This window comes from Ascidiella aspersa, chromosome 9 (assembly GCF_963924565.1).
Source record: "Ascidiella aspersa chromosome 9, kaAscAspe10.2, whole genome shotgun sequence".
Taxonomy (NCBI): Eukaryota; Metazoa; Chordata; class Ascidiacea; order Phlebobranchia; family Ascidiidae; genus Ascidiella; species Ascidiella aspersa.
Genome location: NC_139455.1, coordinates 11196856 through 11222140, shown reverse-complemented (window position 1 = coordinate 11222140; position 25285 = coordinate 11196856). Strand labels below are relative to the sequence as shown.

Sequence of the window (25285 nt, the reverse complement as noted above, 5' to 3'; positions counted from 1 at the left end):
ATGTCATTGTCGACCCACAACAGTTGAACCGTTGCAAGCCAAGTCGCCGATGACAGCACAATAAGAACATGGGCCGATCCTACATGTTTTGGTGTAACCTAAGCAGCATATTTATCACCTGGCTGTAAGGGTTTTACTAATGACATAAAATAGTCAAAACATTAAAACTAAATAGTAAACCGAGCTTTAACTATGTAAACTATTTTGAAAATTGATAAAACAAACAAATGATAACGTCTTCGGTAACAAGTCGTAATCAACCACTAAATAATGGCAGAATAAAATTCGAAGCTATAAAAAAGTAAAATACAGAACAGTAGCCTAATCAACGCACATTCTCCACACAAGTACTAATATGTATTGCAGTGCCTACACCAGGATACAAGACCTATTTTAAGTATCGATTTTCCTACACTTCTAAAAATCGTAGGTGTATTAAATTAATTATTTAAATTGGTAAACATAGAGCGGATTTGTCAACAATCAAGAACGGAAATTTGACATTATGATGTCAAAAAGTTTATTGCAAGAAGAAAAATGAAACGTACTGACAGACCAATATATATTTTTGCTTCAGACATGGAAAAGGTCGATTGTGGACTTTTCCACCCACGCGATCACGTCATGCTGTTAACTCTGAAAATCCATGGGTAAGAGCAAAAAGGCGTTCCAGAAGCATCATCTGCAGTGAGGGGGAACGGTCACGGTTGGAAGTTCACAGAACTAACATCACCAGACTATAGTGTAAGACGAAAATATCAACTTTCTAACAAACTTACGAGTAAACCAGCAACTAGAATATCTTTCGTGAGATGACAACATTCAGGCTTGAAGAACGGCAAAACAACATTTTATTAACCGTTGTCAAGAAAATCAACACACAATTCAAAAAGCATTTAGACACAACAGTGGTTTGCGCTAAAAATCGATAAAGTTTAAAATGAATATTAGTTTTTACAATGAGGAGTACAGTGCAATACCTTCACAATGACCCCAATGGCAAACGAAGCGGGACAAACCATTTGTAAAGGCAGGCAAACTAGATAAAACAGGATAAAATAACACAATTCAATAATGAAATCACAGCAATAACAACTATATTACTTTCACTACGCATTCAGCTTAGGAGTATGAACCGCAAAGTCTTATTCACTACCTTAACGTTATGAGTTAACAGTAAACAGGAGCACTTTAATTTTAAACTGGAATACGCATACCCCAGCGCAAAGCGAGAAAGGTACCTTCTTATTGTATATGTGCTAGTATTGTGTTGTTATGAAGGCAGTTGGAACATTAGATGTATGTCTTCCTCGTCTATAATATTTAAACTAGGCATATGACGTGGTTATTTCAAAGAAATGGATATTTCGTAAAACATTTGGCTAAATTCTACACCTCGTTAATATTTTCAGCTTAGGAATACGTAGCTTAAAATGTTAATAACCCCCGAGCTAAAGAGTAATATAACTATTTTTCGGGTAAATAAAAATCAAGCAACTTTGCAAGAATGAAAAATGGCTTTCACGCAATATTTCGCACGATTGAACCTCAAAAGACTTTATCTGGGATAGGCAAGTATGCTCATTGTTCACGGTTACACGCTTTACTGACTGTACGTTGTTGCGATACAAGATTTAGGCGTTCAAACAGAACTTGATCGGTTTGCCAGTAAATTAGTTTCAGCAGGTTGCAAATACAATCTGGGATCTCCTAAACCAAATTTCGGCACAAAGTTGTACTGTTGGTGTAAGCTATGTCACACAACTTGGATTGGCGAAAATGTGGCAATAAAGTGTGTAAACAAAAAAGTCGCAATATGTGTCAACAGGTACTAAACAATAAAATACAACCTTTGTTAGAGTGGAGGCAAAAGAAACTCAAATATGGCACAATGCTACTAAATGAAAACATTGCTGTTTAAGGAATAGTACAAAAGCTAAAATACCAGGATTAAAAAATACCACTGAACAACCAAAGACCACTCAACATCTGTGGCCGCTTGTAGTTAATCTTCTTTGTGATGTCCCCACTTCCAAATATCTTTTCGTGTAACTATACCAACAACCTACAAGCACACATACAAGGACTTTAGTACCACGCTTCCAGTTTTGCATATCAGCGGGTGTACGAAATAACTGGTTGTATAAATGAAAAACAAAAAATTCGGAATCAAAAATAATAAAAAAATACCCAAGCTAAGCTAAACTAAAGTTGTCATGTATTTAACCTCACGCACACCATTAGGCTGTTTGCGCTCCGTTGGGCCGGTAAATATATACTGCGTGAAATGGTGGACTTATTCCGGTTGAGCTGCGTGGCATTGTACTACCTGGCTGTTTTACGGGATTATTAGACTATATTTTAAAGCCAATAACCTACATTATTCGGGTTGACAAAAACTTTTTTACCAGAGTGATTATGATAACTACGACAACTGTTGCGAATAAATAGTCTGCAACACTTCAATCTTAAAAGAATCATATGTACCTTAAACTCGTCGTTAAGTACCACAAGATGTCGCAACCCCAGGGCACGAAACAAATGAAAAATTCGTGGAAGTGAAGCTTGCTAAAATACAAAAGGTTTATTGTATATTATATATTTTATGTAGTATTATAGTTAATAAAAAAGTCACAAAATACCTACGACTGATCTTTAGTATATTTAGTATATTCAGCAATACAAAGACGACCATTTTTCCTTAAAGGAACGTGTGTATGTATATGCAGTTATGCACATACATTTCGGTCGAAGGAGAGTTTTGTCACAGATTGTTTAATTTAGCTAACCTCATACACCGTGTAGGGTGCGGGGTTAAGGTAGGGTCGTAGATCGAGGTGGCATCTCTCTTCTTGCTCACTCACATTCACAATTGAAAGAGGAAAGTAACGTGGATAAGTGTCGCGGAATATACAAAGTTTAAGTCGTTCTCCAGGCCCACAACGCTCAACGAAAGTCTGCAAAAATAAAATACTATTTATATATCGAAAAAATTACGTTTTAACGGTTCTGATCAGTATGTTTTCAGAAAGTAAAAAAATATTAATCAAACAAAAATTGTAAATAGATAAAAAAAAACTCAAAAAGCGCAACTTGATACAAGTAAGGGCGTACCCGGCAACTACGCTTCACTGGGAATGTAAAGGTTAGGAATTTCTTTATTTCCGCTACGGTAGAATGGCTGGTATTTTAAGTTAAAGTTATGACCTGTGTGGCAATTGTCTAGACTAGAGAATACGTTGACAAATTCACATTTGTCACTGATGTTCCTTCAACTTTTGTCTGATATTTGCTTTAAACCAACATAAAATATGTTCTGAAACAAAATTTGACAGAATAAAGATTGCAATTCGCAATCTGAAGACATGAGTGGCAATATATTTAACTGCTGCTTCTTGTAAATACATAAAACAGAAAATAATGTTGTCAAATATTTCGCTTAACCAATTCGAAAGGTAAGAATAAAACTTATAATACAACAGTGCAATTTTTGTTAAATCAAAATTTTAATAAAACACAATTGTGATGGTATATTTGTCAAAAAATAAGCGTACCATACAAACATTGATAAAACTTAAGTAAGATACCTTGTATACTACTCAAACGTGGTTAATAAACTTACAACATACATTCAAAAATAAATATACAAAACTGGTAACACAACAAAAAACTATTTCTACTTATAGTTGTTGTACAAGAATTACCTTGTGTTTAAGTAGAATCAAAAGCTGTGAACGCAAAATAAGACCCCGGAATTTCCCATGTTGGTCAGTGACCGGGTAGCCACTGTGGCAGTTACGGGGGTCAGATAAAACCAAACACACATCAGACACAAGTGAAATTTCCTCCAGACACACCGCAGGCTTGCCCATCACCTCTCTGTGAATAAATAGAAGTGCTTACAAGTTGTTAATGGATGTCCACAGGTGGAAAAACATGACTATATAAATGCTTATTAACAAAGGGTATTTCATATGACATCCTTATATAAAAATTGAGTCATTGTTACAATACAACAACTAAATCTACGCCTCTGTGCAATAATTCACCTCGTAAAGACAAAATATTTTACTTATATTAATAATAAAAACAATATTATTCTGGCAATTATTGTTCGTCGTCCTTAAATTAAAACGACGCATTAATTAAAACGACGCATTATAAAAATTGTGGGGTTTGTGTCCTGGCATTTTTTTCCCTGGGTAACACCGTTTTTTTGGCCCGTAAAATACTAAAATTATTACCTAATACTGACACTATATTATTACGTACACCACAACCAAAAGGGCAAAAATGTTGACCTTCTACCGATGCGCAGTTTAACTCGGGCCCTACCTCCATTGGCGGCCCCATCACCCTTTGGTAATGGTTGTCCTGAGAACTGGGCCTGAACCTATAACTGACACTTCAGGCATTCCCGCCTTCCTTTTTGGCCAATGGGAAGAATAATCCACTACCCCTTTTCCCTTTACTTTACTCTTACTTTCTTTACTTTTATTTAGCTAGTAAAAAAAAAAAAATAGGCTTAGCAAAATCCCCTCAAAACGCAAAAAAAGATAAAGTAACCGCGAAATAAATTGTTAATATAGCCAAAATATATGGGGCATTTGTGTTTTTCCATATATTGTACTACAAGCGTTCGGTGCCATTCACCCTGACGGGGGCGATTTAAATAGGTGACCGAAACGTTGGTTAACAATCACAACTACCAGAAGAGATGTTTTAGGTATCAAATAGCATTGCCTAGTTTGGAAAACAGGCGGCGGGCCAGACGATTTACACCGGCGGGCACATCCGGACGATTTTACACTGACGGCCAACCCGACCAGCGGGCTGTACGTTGCCGACCCCTGGTATAGAATAATAAGTTTTGTACAGATTTTGTTTTTCTTTACTATGGCTGATAAATTTATTCATGTAAATATGTCAATCAGCATATTTCGTGACGTTACAATTACGATTAGCATAACCAAATATGAGCACGCTTGGTTCAGTATTGACCGTGCTACGTCAATATTCAGGTTTGGGCTAAAATTTTGAAAAAATTAATTGTCCTCCCCCTAAAAAAATTGTTTTCCTTCTTTTTTTGCATTGCTTTGCAATTGAATAGCCAGAAATAAACCTGTTTTGCAGTAAAAAAGTGAGTAGTCATGGTACAAATGTCACATTTCAACAATATTTGTTAGGCTGTTATGTATGAAAAATGGCTTAAAATTTTAAAATAAAGTAGATGCAGCAAACATGACATCAAATTAATATAATAGTGCATTTAGTAATTCACACAATTATATCAATTACTTATCTAAAGTTCAAAAAATGTGCTAAAAAGCCATTTTTTGTACAAAACAGCCTAACAAATGTTGTTGAAATGTGACATTTGCACCATGACTACTCACTTTTTTACTGCAAAACAGGTTAATTTATAGCTATTCAATTGCAAAGCAATGCAAAAAAAAATTTTTTTAGGGGGAGGACAATTAACTTTTTTCAAAATTTTAGCCCAAATCTGAATTTTCAAATTGACGTAGCGCGGTCAATACTGAACCAAACGTGCTCAGATTTGTTTTGTGGGGTTTTTAGACGCAACCTAACAATTCCAGGGGGTCCCCACTGAAATTTGACAAAAAGTGTTTTTTTGAACAACCCTAGTGCACAACCTACGGTGATACATACTTATGTGCCCTCCACAGACGTAGCGAATTTAATAATTATACAGTAATGTGTTGAATTTCTAACAGGATCACTGGCTTTTTTGTGTCAGCATTATGTCACACTGGAAATAAATTTAGTCTAGTGCGACTACCCCCATAAGTGCATTCCAATTCCATTTCGCCCAAGATCCTTAACGGTTCATTTTCTTTAACGTTGTTTTGTGCTTTAAATTTAAGTGAGGTGCCACACAGTACTTTAAGCATGTGCGATATTTTACTAGAAAATCTAAAATCAAAGATTCACACGAATCGCAATATTTTGGGGTTTTTCTGTAGCTTATTTGATCCCAGTGCCACACCCCTGTGTACGACATATGCCGCCTGTATAGCTAAGGGGCAATGTCAGTGATTTTACTATATTTTTTATGCATTTTGACTGCGTATCAATTCAGCCACCATTGTCTTCAGTCATTTAGATTGCAACAAGAGAAAGAAATACAGGCTAAGTAGTCTAAAACTAACTTTTTATAGTTTAACCTATTTAAAACCCATTATGTTTTTGTGTTCTTTTTAGTGGCATTATTAAGTAAAATCGCAATAATATAAGGATAAGTACCTACATGTAGCCTTACCTGGCATGTATATTTGTGGAGAGCGGAGGTGGATCCCAAGCAAGGATGGGCACTCGTGCAAGGTGAACATGCATGTCGTATATTCCTTCGTTGAACAAATCACCGACCCATTTGGCCACCAACAGCACCGTCATCAACGGAAGACTGTAGGTTATGTTCCCTGTTGCTTCAATTAAGATCACTGTGAGGCTGATCGTCATACGTACAGTTCCACCTAAGTAGATAAAAATGAGATAACAAACCGTGTGGTTTACTTCTTTATGTTATAACTAAAAATAAATACTTACCTATGCCTAAAATATAATAAATAGCATAGACTACAATTTAAATCAGGGCGGGGAATTGTATTTTTCAGGTGACCGCATAAAAAACAGCAATTTTTATAAGGGGCGGGTCCAAAAGTAGATTTTAAATATAGATATTATGAGTTGTGATTCTTATTAATTAACAAAAATAACATTATTTTGACAACCTTCAGCATTTAAAAAGACCTGCTGTTTTTGTGGATTAAAATACCAAAACTTTTAATTTCGGTTTGGATTGAAACGCAACACATCAAAACAACAAGTTGCGCCGATTGAACCCACAGCGTAGGCTGTACATAAACCTAGTGAAAAGTTCGTGCAAAGCACAAAAAACAGCGTCACTTTTCCTTGAAAATGGTTTTAAATAGAAGATGTTTTTTTTGATGCAGTGGTTTATTGCAAAGTCGGTAAGGACCGAAAAAAACATGAAAAAATACATTAACCAACTAGGTTTAACGAAATTTGAATCATCTAAAAACAGACTAAACAAACGAAAACGCTTGTTTTTACTTTTATACATTATTGACTTTTATAGTTGTTGTTTTCCGTAAAAGACATGCTATTTAAGCATTACAGATGTGTTGTCAATGGTCCAAAAGGTAAATATTTTTTAAAGCGCAAAACTATATATTCCTTACAATTTGTTTTGAAAACAATATTGCTACAATTCCAATTTGGACTACATTAGTTTGTTGTGTTTCTAACCCGTATTTTCCTGGCCGGTTTAGCAGCGGAGCTCACAGCAGTAAGCAAATGGTTTAATTTGAATGGGGAAACCGAAAGGAAGGACAGAAACATAGGCAAGTAGTCGCGTAAATTACATCGCGACGTAATAAAAGGGCAACACAATAAATAATTACAAACACGGGACCAGATCACAGCCGTGGGCAGAACCTCGCAGTAGAACAGTATATTCACTCTATGACTTAAAAACAACCTCGTTAGCAGCAGCAAAGCTGCTGAGGCTTATGTTCGCGTTTTGATCGTCGTGGGTTGTGAGGTCCATGCTCATTTTGGTTAGCTCTGGCCAAAGTAGGGTTTCGTCGTAAAATCAAGGATAGACGCAAAGCAAGTAAGCAAGCAGGCAGTGAGCGATTAAGCGAAGTATATTTGCCAAGAATAAGCATAATAAACAAAATGTTCAAAACAAAACAAAAAAGTCATCCTCGTCATGGCCGGCAGAGCGAGGGGCCCCAAGAGACATTCAAGTCAGCTGTAACGGGAATTGGTTGATGTGTGAGCCGATAGTCGAGGGTCTGAGATTTCGTTTTCTCCTGGGTCCGCGTCACTGGTGTAGCGAATTGGAATCACCTTGACATGTACACTTCCGACTTCCATGACGTTTTGTTATAACAGCCGGGACCCAACGTGCATTTTGGTTTTAATTTGGACCAGGGCTGCGGAGTCGGTTAAAAATAATCCGAGTCCGACTCCGGCCAAAAAAATAAACCCAAGTCCGACTGCAGTCAATTGTGCGATTTTGTCGAGTCCCGAGTCCGGTCCTGACAATACAGCCTGTATTCCGCCAATTTACGTAACTAAAACAACGTGGATATTCAGCAATCCATTTATAAGGGTGTCGTATAATTCATTCACTCACAATACATGGTTGGAAAATATTCCACCATATGCTATTCCACCTCAACAATTTCCAGTTGGCGGCCATATCAGTTTTAAAAATTGGTACTGCGCATGCGCATGTCAGACTCGGGACTCGGATAGTTTTACGTGGTCTTACTTGAGTCCCGAGTCCGACTTCAGAAAAACAAACCGACTCCTCGAGTCCCGAGTCTGAGTCCAAATACAAATCCAGAGTCCAAATACGAGTCCGAGCCCGAGTCCGACTACGACTACGACTTTGCAGCCCTCCTTAGTTCGGACCAAAGTACAAGGCATAACAGGGATCGCCAACTTTAAACGTGACATAATCTGCAAACATATCTGCGCGTTGTTTTACACGAGCTGGTGTTGGAAACAAGGTGTCAATCCGACCATAAAGATCACGTCCGTTTAACAATTTTGGTCAGCAAAAAACACGATTTCGGGGTGATAAGGTACACCTTTATGTTTTTAACTATGCTCTGCGTCGCCTCCACAACAGACTACACCGCGTAATCTGACAAAAAATGTGATTGAAAGCAATCTCCACAAGTTAATCCACTTGATGCGACTCATTATGAAACTGCTGTATTTTAAAAGCGACTCGCGAGTCACAAAGTTTACCTACCCCTAGATAAATCTATTTAAACTATGCGCAGTGTTGTTTCCGGCGATAACTACAGGATTTATTTGTGATAACGCAACACACAAGCAAGTCACCTATTTAAATTAGAAGTAATCGTGTGCCGCAAGCGGGCTCGTGTGCCGCAGGCGGGCCGCAGTAAAATGCTGCGCAGGCCACCCGGGGGCGCTATGACGTGCAGTCCTACTCTGATGATATAAATCTGCCAGCCTGAAAAAAAAATTGCCAGCATGAATTGAACTACAGACACTCGAGTAGTGCATATCTAAATGGAAAAGGCGAGTACAAGCTATGCGCAAGCGGCGGTAGCGCAGGGAGTGCGCTAAAAAGGCCAAAGTGTCTAAGTTTCGAAACTAAAAGAATTCTCAAACGAGACGAGTTATGTTGATGAAAGAGGCTGATTTCTCTATCAAAAAAGTTCTTGGAATTGCAGAAAAGAAAGGGATGCAGGTGGATGTGACCTGCACAAGTAGACAAAACGTCTTAGAATTACAAATTAAGCTGCCGAAATATCCTACATTAAAAATGATTGTCTTTATGAAAGTGATTTTATCAATGTGGGAATCGACTGGGCCCCCAAATCGTTTAAGAATGACGTAATTGCAGAAACATTGAGTCAACATTGTGGTCAAGTAAAAAAATGATACACAAAAAATACAAGGTTGGATTGCCATTGGGAATGCGTATAGCCACTATGAAACAAGACAGATTTGTCGGAAAACCCAATTCCGAGCTACACAAGAGTTAATAGCTTCGAATTTTACGTAACCTATCATGGACAACAATTTACATGTAAGTATTGTGGTGACGCTGGACACAAGCAAGCGAATTGCCTCAAAAGGAAAAATGATTTTCCGGAACTACAAAGAAATAATGGCGGAAGAGTGTAAAATAAAACTAGGTCAAACCTTATCAGAACCAGTTCACCTGCGCCGCTCCAGACTGAGCGACCAGCCACTGATAAGAATTTACCCAGCAACGAAAGAGAAGTGGGGAGAGATAAGGCAAACAAGCAAAATACCCCTAGCAACATTAAAATCACAGAAAACAACTCAAACAACAAAAATGCACCGTCCACATGGTTTTCACCGGGCCGTTCTAGCATTGAAAATAAGGGTAAACCGATCATATATCAATGTTAGAATTCTATAAAGAGATGCCGTGGTAGTCCCCACTCCCCATATGCTACCAAACAGCAAATCACAAAGCTTGTGCGAAACTCCGACCTCGCTCGTATGCCCAGAATGCCACACTGAAAGTTCTTGGTCCCAAAAGCAACCCAATTCTATTGCTACAAGTATAATATCAAAACTCTGCTGCGACGAAGAAACTACCATATTGGTTCCTATTCAGAAAAAGGCGATTATCTGCCCAAAATGCCAAGCGGTCATGCGTTGAATGCCCTTCTGCAAACAATTTGAGTTTATGACGAAGGACAACCTATTTGAATACGTACAATGTAACAGGTACTCAATTGCATATGTGTGTAAAAACATTAAATTCAGCTCCGAATCTCACAATGAGTAAAGAATGCTCATGTAACTTTAAATTAATTAACTATAGTTGCGGTAAAAAAATCAAATGATTGTATTGAACCAAGTAAACCATTTCGATGCCCGTGTGGACTCGAAAATGAGTGGGACATAAAACTTAGGGTGGAACGGAATTGAGAGCCAAATAAATTTGTATTGTTTTTGTGAAATTCTTGTATTTTGTCTAATGTCTATTATTGTCACGTCTGTTAACCTTGCTGGAATCCGATCCTTCAAAACGGAGAATCTATCTTTAAGCATATTAGAGATCGACAGCCGACACATGCGGGAGTTATTTGGTATCAACAATCAAACATTGATATACTGACCTAATGAAAAGACTCAGACTTACTCGATTCTAATAGAGAATACATTTGGGCAATAAATTTCAACTTTAAACCAAATAACGACGACTTTAAATCCTTCAATAAAATGATTGCTGCCTTGACCCGAATGGGATCATACTGACGACATTTCGAAAAATCAAGTATGTTTAGTTAACGAATGTACGGAACTATTTCAAATATGTGACACTCTAAAGGCTTTACAATAAAATTTAAGCAGTATGCATCGGTTCCCCGGAAAAGCAACAAGAAATTGGGAGCGGGACTGAGCATTTCTCCAAATACAACTCCTTGGTAAAAACTGTATTGTAATGTCTATAATTCAACAATTAAAACCAAACTGCGCTCGTTTCAAATAGAACTTAACCTACATGAGATTGTAACAAACGAAGCATTACACTCCTTTGGAAAAACTGTATCCGACCATCGTGTTTTCTGTCAAAATGCCCCTGAACCTATACCGTATATATTTTATAATTATCATCATATTGAAAGCTATTGTGAAGAAATTTCATCTTTGATCACTTCAAAACTTTTATGTGCGCGCTTCGTCATATACCGTTGTAACTACGCAAAGATATTACCGACGCTTTCTATGTTTGTTTTTATGATCATGTATATAAAACATTTGTATATCTGTGCTTTAAATTTTTTAAATCTTGCATTTTATAAAGTTAAGTGGGCTGTTCTTTATCCCAGCCTGTCGCTTCTTGATAGGTGCTATTTGTTATTCTCGTTCGTCTTTCTATTATGTTGTTTCGGCGTAATAATAATAATAATAAAATCTGCCAACATAGCACAAAACGGTACAGAAGCCACAACTATTGTTTACTAACTTTAATGTAACCACTAACCATGTACGCAATGCGATATAGGCCAAATAAAACGTTGCTGAGTAAGAAAAACAGAACCACCTATCTAAAAGGTCACCTTTTAAAAGAAAACTAACGATACCTTTTTATTGAGATCCTGCAAAACAAATATGCATTCAGTAAAACCTGAAAAAAAATGTTATTATATTTCCTAGCCTGCCGTTGCCGACCGAACGTACAGTATGTTGTACAGGCCAGATAATAAATACATTTTTTGTGACGTGGCACTATGGTATACTACTGTACTGCGGAATTTCATCCCTGACCAAAGTGGACAAAATACCAACAAACTAAAATATACATCATGGTAATACAATCAATCTTACCAAGCTGGGATGCAGCGCCAATAAGGGCATACTTGGACATATCCTGGGTCCAATCACATTCTGGGCAAATGGCATTCATACAAATTCCTACCAAACGTCCCCAGGCAGCACCAATCAGTAAGGAAGGAATGAATAAGCCACTCGGGACCTAAAAACGCAGACCAACTTATATACCAGCTGCATTTTACAGTTGGTAGCACATAACAGCAATTAAAAAATCTTTACAAGAATATATAGCAAAACATTTTTACATTACCTGCAACCCGTATGTCCAACATGCTAGGAAGTAATATGGTATAATAAAAAGGATGATTGTGAAGGGTTGTATCGTTCCTGCAAAACAAAATGAAAATTAAGATATACTCACAACACATATTAGGTTCTGTTGTGTTTCTTTTTTTTTTTTTTTTTTTCACAACACATTTTAGGTTCTGTTGTGTTTTCTTTTTTTGTTTTTGTTTTAATATCTATCTATCCACTTATACAACCCTACAAAGTATGATATGTTGGTGTGAAAAGACATATTCTTATTCATTATAAAGATGAAGTATCTTTATCATATATCCAATTAAGTCATAAAAGACAATAAAAATACCAAGTTGATCATGGAATAAACTTTTTACTCCTTCTTCTGGAGTGGCAAAGAATAGTGTAGCCATTGTGTTGTACTCGCCATCATTACACAAGAACTAAAAAGTAAAATTGTACAAATAGTATTTGATTATAATGTTATTAGACATTTGTGTACGTTTTTTAGGCTTTTTATTCTTTCATGACGTTATATTACTACTATACTATCTTCTGGTACCAGGACACCTCTGTTAGAACAAAACTTACTTAAACTAGAAAATTACTACATAAACTAGAAATTCCAAAAAAAATTAGTAGTATTTTTTAAAACATATTATACTTCGGACTACAAATATTTTACTTAAAAAAGATAAAAGCAATACCTCATACCATTATCAGTGTAAACTGTAAGACTTGGATTTTTACACTGATGATGACATGAGGTATTGCTGAAACGTCTGTAAATTGCAAAATGTCTATTTTATCAAATATTGTGGCTTTAATATGTTTATTAATATTACATTGTGAATTTTATCACATGTCAATATCATGCCATAGATTTAGATAATCACTATTCAAGTTTTATTGCACAGGCCTCCTAATTTTATTACCTATAATGTACTGTATGCTCTATGACAGTGGTTCCCAACCTTTTTGTTTTCCTGGCCCCGATTTTAGTTTTCGAAAACCTAAGCGACTCCAAATTTTTTTGTATTACACAGAAAAATATTCACATTTCGTGACAGATTGTTTCAAAATTGGCAGGAATGTCAGGATTTACAGAAGTAGAAAATTAACTTTGCGCTTGTTACGTAATAATGAAAAATTGACATCCCGAATGGTAAGTTTGTAAAGAAACTTGTATTATCTCGCTTTTCTCTGATTCGTAAAGTGAGAATAAATGTTGTTACAGGAAAATTTAACTTTGAATAAATGTTGTTAAATAGAGTTTTAAAGTGTCATAAAATGGGTCCTCAATTGTATATAACCCCTCCTATTTATATTAGACAAAACTATTAGATTTTTTCATTTTTATTCTGCATTGACAATTTTAAAGTATTCAAGTTTTGGAATATGTCATTTCATTCTAGTGTCGCTTTGTATGCGCCATGTTTTAAACGGTGGTGTTTGGGACACTAATTAGACACCGGACTGTTTGTCCTTGATAGGGGTTAGGGTGGGTAATGGGTATGAGTAGAATTTGGGTTGAGAGTGGATTTTGGGGGGAGTAAGTGATAAAGTTAAGGGGGCTTTAGAATTGTGTAAATGTTGTTCAAGTCTTATTTTGGCCATTTAGGTTCTATTCTGACTTTTAGCTATTGGTACTATTACAGTCTGGAACCTGGCCACCTTCCATGGCGCACCAGTGTTAAGAAAAGCTGCTTTATTGGCATAAAAATAATTGCAATATGGTTTTGGTTAGAATTTTACGACAAATATTACTCTCGGTGCCTTGTAAGTTTCAATATTCTCAGGTCAATGACCAATTTTTAGCATACATTCGGACCTCATTGAGGGTATTTTATTTAGCGTGTTTTCTTGCATATTGACCTTTTATAGTTTATAGTCATTTTAGCCCTCTGGTTAATATACAGGTTTTATCTGCCCTCAAATGAAACTTGAACAATTTTAGTTATTATGATAATTCCTGTAAAAAATGCTTCCTAACACTGGACTATTTAAAAAAGAGTTACATGTACCTAATTATAATTATTATTACCTGAAGTTCAAGATTTGGATCCTCTCCAAGAGGTTTGCAGTCCGTATTTAAGTATATCATAACAAAAGCAATTGTGGCAGATATGGCAGATACAATAACCACTTCAATGACCTTAAAGAATCGCAATTTGATATACTTGATTCTGTAGATTGTAAGTTTATGGTTTATAGCAATAAAGGCAGCTCCAGACAGACCACCTGCGATTAATATCAAATTATTAACAAAATATTAAACCTCTAACTTATTTACAGCAAGTAGATAAATCCTATAAACTTTATGTTCATTCTTACTGAAGCAAAGTATGTGTTTACCTAATAATTATTGAGTTAACAACACATAAATAATTAAAAACATATTTATGTTAATATGCCTTTCAAGGTTAACCAAAAAAGTATTAAAAAGAGAATAATGTCATACCAAAAACACCCATCAGAAAAAATACAGGTAGTTCAAATCCTTCATAAGTTCCACTAAATTTGCCAAAGTTGATAAGACCAGGATATGCCATATCACCAGGGTGATGGTGGTAAATGCTCATACACAGGTTGAGTGTGTAACTTGACAATATCGAGCACAGAAACTTCAAAAAAAATTAAATTAAAGTAAATTTGCTGTTATAGAAAATGGGTCAATAAAGAACCTCTTTAGTAATGAAATAGCTTCAGAAATTAATAAGGCAGTTTAAAAAATAGTAAAAAATTATAATAAATACATTTATTAACTGCCTCAATGTCTCTTATGACTAGGGCGATTATTTTTTTACCTAAAAATATTTAATTTTGAACTAAGTTATAATTTTTAGGGTTGGCAAGCCGGTCAATTGACCACACTTTATTTAACTGGTCAAATACTCATATTGGATTCAAATGTTGTAAATTTTTGTTTTTGTGATTTGAGTTTTTAATAATCTTGATTGTCACTTTTTTTAAAGAATTCAAATATAAAATGGTAGGGTTTACCTGATGCAAACACATGTTCAGTGCTAATAACAAGTGTTTGTAATAGCAAAGTAGATTTGTTTTGTTTAGAATAAATCCAGGTATATGATGAATCGCATTTGTCTTAAAAGAAACACTAGTCGGGGTATACCACAATCTTGCGCTACATAGAAATTTAGAAGAACCAAATCTCTTGTCTCTAGTGGACCCTGGTGATGATTTAGAAAATTCAGATAGTGACAAAGTTGTGATGAAGAGTAAAAACATTTTTTACTGATGCATTTACTTGTTGTTAAATTTCGTTAATGAACCTGTTAGCTTAACTTGGTGGTTGTGCTTTGTAAGATGGGCATAGTTTTACAAAAATTCTTATTGATAGTCATAAAATAATTGTTTTTGTTTTACAAACCATTGTACTTGAGCCAAAACGTTCATATATTTATTTAAAGTTAAAATCAAGGTTTATTTTGAACTTCAATTGCATTTTGATAGTGTGTATAGTATTTGACCAATATTTGACCTATTTGACGAATATTTGACCGGTCAAATGTAATAATTTTGAATAATATTTTTGACAAAAGTTTGACCCACAAGGAATTGCAGTACTGCATCAGTGTATTGGCATAATATTTATGTTTTATTGATGAACGGTGGATAGAAAATCAGTTATTTTTTTAGGTTTATTTAAGACTCTTTTTTTAATCACTGAAAATTCTTAGTTGGTATTTTTAGGATATCAAATAGATAAATAATTATTAAGGTAATTTAGATTGTTTGGTAAACACTTTAGTAGAAATACAAGGTAAAATACCAAGCATAATATTGAAATACAAAATTGGATAATTGAAGTCACCAACGAAAAACGCAGTTGCTCAAATGATAGATACACAAACGTACAAAGCAAAAATGAAGTTCTGCTACCTACATGGTAAATTCTACAGACTTGGGTAATATATTTCTCTAAAAAAAATGTAATAGAAAATAAAGATGCAATATAACTTAATGACAATTTCAAAAACCTCATGACAAATTTTGTTGTATGATTTGTGCATTTTGTAAATCACAAATTTTGAAGAAACACAATTTTTTGACAAAACAAAACTTATTACAGTCTGGGAAAGGACTGCTAAACTAGTTTTAGCAAAGATCCAGATACCAATACTAAAAACTTGCTCAATGCACATGCCTGGTCATTTACCACATACTACAAATGTAATTTCATGAAAACACATGGTATTATTGCTGTGCTAGTTAGTTTATGGTACTTTTTAATTTTTTAATTTTGTGAATTCCCAGAAAATTTGCTGTTTACCAACTTTTAACACAAAAGTATGGATGCGGACAGATGCCAGTGGAGTGGCCTTGGTGTAATATATTTGTTTAAATATGTTCTTTTAGATACCTTTTACTATTTATAAACACACTTTGGTCAGACTAATTAGGGAGTAAAAATGTATTTACAATATAAATGTATGTAATACTTGAGCAGATATTTCATCTTACAATTCTCCATGTTAAAGCTTGATTCCAAAAACTGGCAGCTTCCTCCAAACTAAAAAGTACACCTCCAACAGGAGCCCCAAATGCTGCAGATACACCAGCAGCAGCACCTAAAATTCATATTTTTTTCAACAAACAGTTTAAACAAAGGATCACCTATTAATCTAAACACATCATTTTTTTTAAAACAAAGCCATAACATTAACTTGAAAACTGAAGTGGAAGATAAATATTCAGTTAAACATACTTAAGTTGAACTTGAGTTCAACTTAATCTATTTTAAGAGATGAGTTGTTAACAAAACCACAGAGTTTCAACAAAAATTCAAGTATCACCTGCACACACAAAGTCACGCTTTTCACGATCATTTCGAAAGTGCTTGAAAAATCTTGTTTTGAATCGAAAAGTGATAGAACGGCCTTGTGAAATTCCAGCTGCAAGGACAGAGCCTGCATGAACCATTGGGCCTTCCTTTAACAAAACAGAAATTTATAATAATAACTTGTAGCAAACCCTTAAATACAAAGTATTTATCTATTTTACTAAGTTTTTCACATTTTTTGACTAAATGCAGTACTTATTAAGTTATATACTAACAATATGATAGCTATATTAAATCAATAAACTAACTTTTCCGACAGCAAGACCTCCTGCTACAGAACATATCACACCAACCACTTTGACAAAAAAAGATTTAATGCGAACAACATCAGGAACTTTGACACCGTTAAGGAAGCATTTTATCTGAGGAATACCACTTCCACCAGCTACTGGCTAAAACAAAAATATACTTAGAATAAAATACAAATACATTATTTTAATATTTTGCAAAAACCAGCTGTAAAAGACATAATGGTAAGTAAATATATAATACAGAGCAATAGCACATAAAAAAATTAGAGACAAACTTTTACATGATCCCTGTACAACTTTTTTATATCCTAAACAGTCATAAGCCACCTATCATACCACTTGGTAATACTTGTACAAGCGTTACAAATAAACCAACATTGGTACATTGGAGTTTGAGCAACAGACATTTAACAAGTAATAAAAAAACAGAAATCCATTAACTTGTGCAAATAATATGGTTGTCTGGCATCATCTAACCAGTAAACAAAGGACTCTACTGTCAAAAATGTATAGGTTTTAATGTGGTACTAGCCATTGTGTAAGTGTTTTTTTACTATCCATTTGTGGAAATAAGTTGCCAAAACCAAATAAGTCATTTAGTATATATATCATGCTTTAAAACAGTGGTCCTCAAAGTGGGTGAGAAACAGATACAAAAAAATGTTTTGGACAAATTTGTTTTCAGTTCTATAGATTTTACTACAAGTACAACTGTCTGTTTCCATATACACGTCGTTTTGCTCGACCTACTTTATGACAATGATAAGGCTGGTATATTTATCATGCTTTAGTCAGGATTTCAAAGATGCATTCCCGAGAAAAAACTTCTAAAACAAAGCAATTTTTTATTTTTCGATAAATTAATCAAGAAATAAAAAATATCTCCTAAAACTATTCTTATTACACCATTTTACAACAGTCTGAAGTATATGGAAATAGACGCTTTCCGAAATCCATATAGCTAGGCGTCAATAGGTCTTGCAACTTGAATTTTTTGCTGAAATTATTTTGGAAAACCTAATTATATTGTGCAATGTGCATTTGCTTTTATCCAACGTGTACTTTCTACATCTAAATTAAAAGTTGCCACATCAAAGCACGTTTTAACTAAAAAACAGGAGATTTATATTGTACTTTGTGACATACCATTTTCCATTATTTTGCCACATTGAGCTTTGAGTTCTTTCTGTTGGTGGTGTGTGTAAATATTTTTTACTAACATATAAGTTAGCAAAGGGGTTTAAAAGATTTCAAGATCAATAACGCTTAGACTTAGATTTGCCCATTAACCCTAACCCTATAGTAATATCACAAAACAAATTTGGTTTTGGGAAAAGAAGGTCAGACAAAATGGAAAATTATGAGGTCCAACAATAGCAACTGCTACAGGATGATCTCAAACATAAGCCACCTTCAAAGGGACGATGTTACAAAAACTCGCCTAAAATTATTCCATGTTTGGTGATTTTTAACAGTGTTAAGCTCAGCAAAAATACTTGAAGACAAAATAGAAAGCTGAGGCAGTCAAGGAATTCACGCATGAAGTTGAAAAGAAAAAAAAAACAGCGTGATTGGAGAAAAGACTACAAGAATGAACAAAGTTATTTTTTTCTAAACTGCTTTCAGTAAACTGTAATTGTTGTACGGTTGCATTACTCCTTTCTTTACTGTCAAGTGTTTTTTTAAATAAACATTAGTAATATATAAAAACATCTATTTATATCTATTTATATAATATATTTTGCAATTATATATAATATTTATTTATCTCACAATAACTTGTACTTACAGCCACAAACACAGTAAGCACAGCAGCCACAGAAACAATTCCCACATTTATGAGAATCCACAATAGTAAAGGATAGTAAAGACATTGTTGTTTAACACATCTTTCAATTGCTGCACAAAACAATATAATTTAATCTTGCCCATAAATTGATTTTTTTGGTAGTTTTTATAGGGATTTTGTAGTTTGCAATATAGTATTTTATTAAAAAAGTCAAGGTAAATATTATAAGAATTAACAAGGCATAATGTTTCATAAGTTGATTTATTTTAAACTGAAAATAAAGTATTGTAATGAGGGTAGCAGTTAAAGTCACAGGAAAAAATTTTATTTAAAAATTTTATTGTTTCCAAAATCCTCATGATTTATATTTCGTATCGTATTACAATACAATTCGCTCAGACCAACACAAATGCTGACCTTCCGGATACACAGACAATGATGACAGTGTGCCTTTAAATGAAACACTTTGTCTATGAAGCTAACAGAATATTGTGTTACATTTTTTCAGAACTGATTTTGTAAAACATACTGAGCGGTTTTTAGCATTTTAACATTATGTACCACTGTACTTTACAAAAAATAGCTTTAAAACCTACATAACCAAATAAAACAACAGGTGCATCAAAATTAACATAAATAATATACCATAAAAAACGCACCATTAGAAACAACAGACATCTTTAAATCCATAAGTTGCATTATGGTTATGTTGATAACAACTGCAGTAAGTCCCGTTGAAATTCCAATCAACATACAAATAATCCAACGTTGAACCTGAATCCATTTCCAGTCCTGGAAGTAAAGATGAAAGGAAATGAATACTGACAGTTTAAGCCAAAACATGTTTGGAAAAATGTAACAATACAATTTAGTGTATTTTTAAGTTTTTACGATAATAAAAATTATAACCAAAAACTAGCATTTGTTTTTTAGTTAAACAAGTTTGCATAATGTCTGAATAGACTTTAAAAAATATTCTATTAATTATTTAAAATATTTCATTACACTCAGGAGCCATGAAAAAAAATTGAAAAATTATATATTTTTTTAATTTATCATGTAACTACTATAACAAAATAAATTTAATAAAAATACTAAACAAGAATAAGATACTTCTTGATCTTGGGTTTAGTTTCTTTCTTTTACTTTTTAGATTAATTGATTTAGATTTTAAATTAAGAGAGCCATTGATTTCTCAAAATTTTCAAAGGGGGCCACGGAGTAAAAAAGGTTGGGATCCCCTGGACTTTTTTGGATTGCTGTTTTTTCATTTTATAAATTCATACCGTGTAGCTCATTTTTCTTTCTTCTTCATTGTGCAGCTCATTTTCAATGTTGTCATAATCCAGCGCCTTTAAAAGAAAATTATTATTATTTTTTTAAGTTTAGGATATATGCCTTGCGCTCTGTCTGCTCGCAATAGAAGAAGAAATGCTAGGCAGAATGCAACAGAGCTGCTGAGGTTGGTCTTTTGTTTAACCACATAAGTCGCCTGAACATTATTTTACATATATGTGTGTTGCAATAACACCTAAAATTGCATGAATACATACTTATGATTTGGCATCAGGTATCGGCTTCACTGCAAAAATAACACTGAGCTGCAGGAAATTTTTACATAATAAATTAACAACCATATCTTGGTAATTTAGGTGTGTTGAGCTTGAATCAGAAGTCAGTATTTTCTAATTTGTTATTTTAACTTAAGTATACTTTTATAAAAAGATTACACTAAGTCCATAACTTGGTAAACCAAAATTCAATTTGTTTGGATGTTACAATATGATAAATATATTTCGCTGCTCAAAGTATCATCAGTATCTAAAAACATAACACAACATAAGTCAAGAAGTATGCAAATAAAAACATAAACCAACTGTTCTAGGCAAATCGTGCACTATGCAAGCCGCAACTGCTGCAGTTAATGTCGATGCAGTTAGTAAAGTGAAGTAACAACTGATAACACAGATAAAACTGCGCCATGAGGTGGAAATAAAAAGAAGAACTGCAAAAAACACAAAAACTAAACAAAACCAAATAAAACAGCAAATTAAACACTATTTAAGGCGAGGTAAAATGTGAGTTGGTTGTTATTTTCAAGCGGCGCTTAAAAACTTCACAGGAGCGGTAAAAATGGTATATTGTGAGCAAAAGCTGTGGTACAGCCTATCATGTTATAGGGATTTAGAGACCAAGGCTTTATGGATTTTTATATTTTATTCAACCACAAAAAATAGATTTTGCAAATTACTGCAGTTAATGGGACAAAAACGTTAAATTAATATACACAGTATGCATATTCTGTATTTAAGTTTTCCTGGACTGAAACAGCCCAAACAATAACGGCACACATTCCAAACTACATACTGGATCAGTTCAAGATGGCTTAACAGTTAGCCTAATCAGGATTATCGTGCATGCCTTGCCATATCCTCTGGTATAATGTACAACAACTGAACCCCTTCTCATTTCAAGTTTGTAAAAGTTTTGAACATTTAAAAAGAAAAAATTGGTTATATTGTACCGATCAGAAGATGCGTAGTTACTACAGGTTCTCTTTTATGTTTTTTGTTACATTTACTCCAAGAAGCATGCCATTAAAATACCTGTTCTTAATTTTTTTAACTCTAGACAGAGTCAATTCACTCAGTTGATATTGCTTGTTGAGTATATATTAACAAATCTCAGGACACACAATAACATAACACATTGATTCAAGACGCTAAGAATAAATCCAGATCAGGTTAAATGAATACATGCACTGTGACATCAAGTTGGGCAATGATTGAGGTAAGATAGAAAAACTACTTTCTATCGGCCAGTCTGGAAAGTATGGCAGATATCCACAAGATCTTGCGGGTGCACAGCCAAAAAAATCTGGGTGACCAGGTGCAACAAGGTAAAAAAGTGTACCTTTGGAGCACTTTATGATTTTCCGATGTACTCTGTATTTTTTTGGCAGTTTCAGGGTACACTTTTAAAAGGTTGAATAAATCATGCAGGTGCACTTGCCATACTTTCCACAGTGGCCAATCTGTACAATATATATAATAACAAAATGTGTATAAAAATTTCACAACATACCTCAAAGTCAACGGCTTTTCTGTGGCGAGTCAAGTGAATAGCCTAAATATATATATTCAAGTGAATAGCTTAAATATATATATTAGGTTTGTGAAACGTATTGTTTACAAAAAGAAACAGGGAAATGTGCCATGTTAACAAAGAGTTTCTTTTGTCAAACCATCAAAAAGATAGGTAAACCTATTTTAAAAACTACTGTTCTAGGTCAGATTTTACAAAAGTTTACTGACATCATCCAAATTTGAAGCTCGACTCTTCATTCTGTTGGATTCCAATTGGCCAGCATTAAAGCTGTTATTCCCATCAGATGAGTCATTAATTCTGGAGTGCCCAACATTACGATTTTCAGTGAATTGTTCATCATCGTCTTCGTTATCAGAGTTTAACAATATCAGGCTCTCACTTTGTTCTTTTTTAACAAAATTTGTTCCAGGTGGTACAGTGTCCATTATTAACAGAGGAAAACTGTTTGTTCTTTAAGTATTACCCAGCAACTAATCTCAAGTAATAATGTTTTTTTAGAAATAAGCAAAAAAGATTGTTGTTTTGATGACACTCAACATCAGTGTGAACTTATGAACTGATAAAAAACTTAATAATGGAAATGGTTTAGAACGCATGGGTTCTGCCCAGTGTACATTCTGTGACAAGGGCATAACTGATATTTTTAAGCAATTTGTGTGCACAAATACATTCATAATGCATACCTCAATTTTGAAAAAACGTTCAATTGTGGTAACGTTGCAAACCTCCACAGGTGTGACTGTGCCAAAACATGCAATTCATTATATTATAAAAAAGCGTTAAGGCACTCTGTTACAAAAGTGGTAATTAAATCAATTACTACAGAAAACTGTACACACGGCTTGGTTTTTCGCGTTTGTTGACCGGAGTGTGCGAGGCTGAATACATTTCGCGGCGATAAGAATACAGCAGCGCGGGGATTGAACTCATTCACCTTAAACATTTGAGACGATATTACACTACGTCTGAGTACAAAAAGTGTATTGATTCTAGAGGTGAAGCCAACTACGACTACACACCGAAACCTGAAGCTTGCCACAATGGCAGCACAAAATTATAACGGCCAATTAACGTGTCGTATAGCACCCGTGACCCGATCCGTTAGAAATTAGTAGCAGTTCTAAGCAAAAAGGTCATCGACAATTAGGGCATCCAAGGGCTGAAAAGTCTGACTTTTAGACCTGGCTTCAGGTCATGGCATTGTACTAATTGGACTTTCAGGTAAACTCCCAGCATAGATAATTTGAAAATATTCGCTGAAAGTTCACAAAAGATTAAAAAAAATGTGTGATAGAATTAATAATAATTGACCTACCTGAGCCCAAACGCTAACCCGAATCCTAACCTAAATAATGTGCGTTAATTTATAATTATTTGAACGCTGAGGAAAAAGCCCAAACTCGGGTAGGCACACGACAATTTCTCGTCCAGAATATATAGGAACGTTACGTCAAACATTGATGTATTGGGACCTAAAGCGTTTATGTAGTTATTAAATCAACGCACAATATTTGAGTTAGGGCGCTGGTTAGCGTTTGGGTTCGGGTGGATCAAGTATTATTAAACTTAATCTTGTCATGCAGATTAGTTAGGTCAAATTAGCGCATTGTTTAAGTCTAAGACCTCAAAATCTAAAAGTCAGACATTTTAAGAAGTGTAATAGGCCTAATATCCAACACACCTTGTTACTATTCTTACACGAGCAAAATAGATTAAATTGACATGCTCAAACGATTTTTTCCAGGTTCTGAAGTCAAAGTATAAGCACTGCATTCCCAAATCATGACTGATTTTTTTTTATTTAGTCTCGGTTCGGCACCTATGACACACCAGTATTCGACGAGTGCTGATACCACCGGCATCGTGTATCGGCTCCGATCCGATATTATCGTACATCACTAGGAACAACGATGCATGACGGTTGGTGCATGTGATTGTAGCGTGTTAGGTTATTGGTAGAGTGTTAAATATTTCATCTTGGTCTTTTTTAGTGTGAGCGCGCTGCATAATCCACATGAAATTTCTAGCATGTGAAATTTCTAGCATGTAGAGCAACATTGCAGATTAATTATAGCCTATTACAGTGCTCCGCAACCGGTGTGCCGCGAGACCATGCCAGGTGTGCCGCGACGTTCCCGGAAACGGTACATCAAGGCAGTAATTTTGACATTATGCAATATTCCAGGTGTAGGCCTAACTTTTGTTTTAAGAACTTTTTTTAATTATAAAAGTTTTGTAAAATCTGTGTTAGGTTCAATCGCCGAAAGTCAAATTTCTAAACGTTTTTTTGACTAACTCAACTAGTAGTACTAATATACATCAATTACCTTCAAATTTCACACCAAAGTGGAAAAGGAGATTGATTTGTTATCCATATGCTTAAAACCAATGAAATATCATACCTAAAGCAGAATAATCTACAATGCCATAGTTTTAAGACAACCAAACTAATAAAGCCAAAGACGCAGAAATATCATCGACAGAATAAGATCTAATAAAAAAGAACTAAACCTGTCGAAAACAATCCTTAGTTCATCGAAATTAAGTCCTATGTACAAAATATCGTCTGAAACTGAAGGAAATGGGTAATGGACGATCGGGGGCCATCGGATGTTTTGGTGTCGACGTTTTGGAGCTCTAGTTTGAACGGCGGTTACGGCGCCGTTGAAGCCCCAATGTTCAGACATTGGGTTGTTTGTCCCTGTTAGAGGGTAGTAATGGGGTAATATGTAGGGTTAGAAAATATATTAGTGTTGGATTTATTGGGGGAGTTAGTGATGAACTTAGGTTGGGCCGACTGGCAAGGACTTCTGATTTAGACGGTATTACTACTAAGTAGTAGTATTCGTCCTGCTTTGGTCTTATTTCGAACTGTGTTTTATTCCGGCGTTGATGTTGTTTTAATTTCGGTCTTATGGCTGTAATCCCTTTGGCCGTCTTAAGAAATTTTAGGAAGACCGTAAAACCGCAAAATCAGAAGATAAAATAACGTAAAACGTAAAATTTTCGCCGCCTTCGGCGCGTTTATTCAGAATTCGCTTCTTATTTTTTTGGACGGCCCAGGATGTTTGCTATTGTTCTTTATTGTCGAACAACAGATATTTCGTAGGTGTGCCGCCGAAT

General features: G+C 34.7%; 1 protein-coding gene across 1 annotated transcript; it reads right to left on the bottom strand.

Moving 5' to 3' along the window:
- Positions 1-833: 833 nt before the first annotated feature.
- LOC146132988 (H(+)/Cl(-) exchange transporter 7-like) lies at positions 834-22915 on the bottom strand. Its single transcript, XM_083397547.1, has 18 exons — positions 22369-22915; positions 22139-22180; positions 20341-20406; positions 19714-19846; positions 19055-19164; positions 17263-17406; positions 16968-17103; positions 16636-16742; positions 14612-14774; positions 14195-14391; positions 12500-12593; positions 12161-12237; positions 11905-12052; positions 6284-6497; positions 3705-3879; positions 2790-2957; positions 2488-2568; positions 834-2065 (listed from the first exon to the last, which is right to left on the bottom strand). The coding sequence occupies exons 1-18, from the start codon at positions 22585-22587 to the stop codon at positions 2006-2008; spliced, it is 2334 nt and encodes a 777-aa protein (XP_083253673.1). The 5' UTR covers positions 22588-22915; the 3' UTR covers positions 834-2005.
- Between the last annotated feature and the right edge of the window lie 2370 nt (positions 22916-25285).

What these genes read in the sequence shown, in the direction of transcription:
- LOC146132988 (XM_083397547.1), bottom strand. Translation starts at nt 22,587, where the DNA reads ATGGACACTGTACCACCTGGAACAAATTTTGTTAAAAAAGAACAAAGT. An exon ending in GCGTGACTTTGTGTGTGCAG is followed by an intron (nt 16,743 to 16,967) that starts GTGATACTTGAA and finishes TATGAATTTTAG; the next exon opens with GTGCTGCTGCTGGTGTATCT. An exon ending in ATCCAAATCTTGAACTTCAG is followed by an intron (nt 12,594 to 14,194) that starts GTAATAATAATT and finishes TTTACTTTTTAG; the next exon opens with TTCTTGTGTAATGATGGCGA.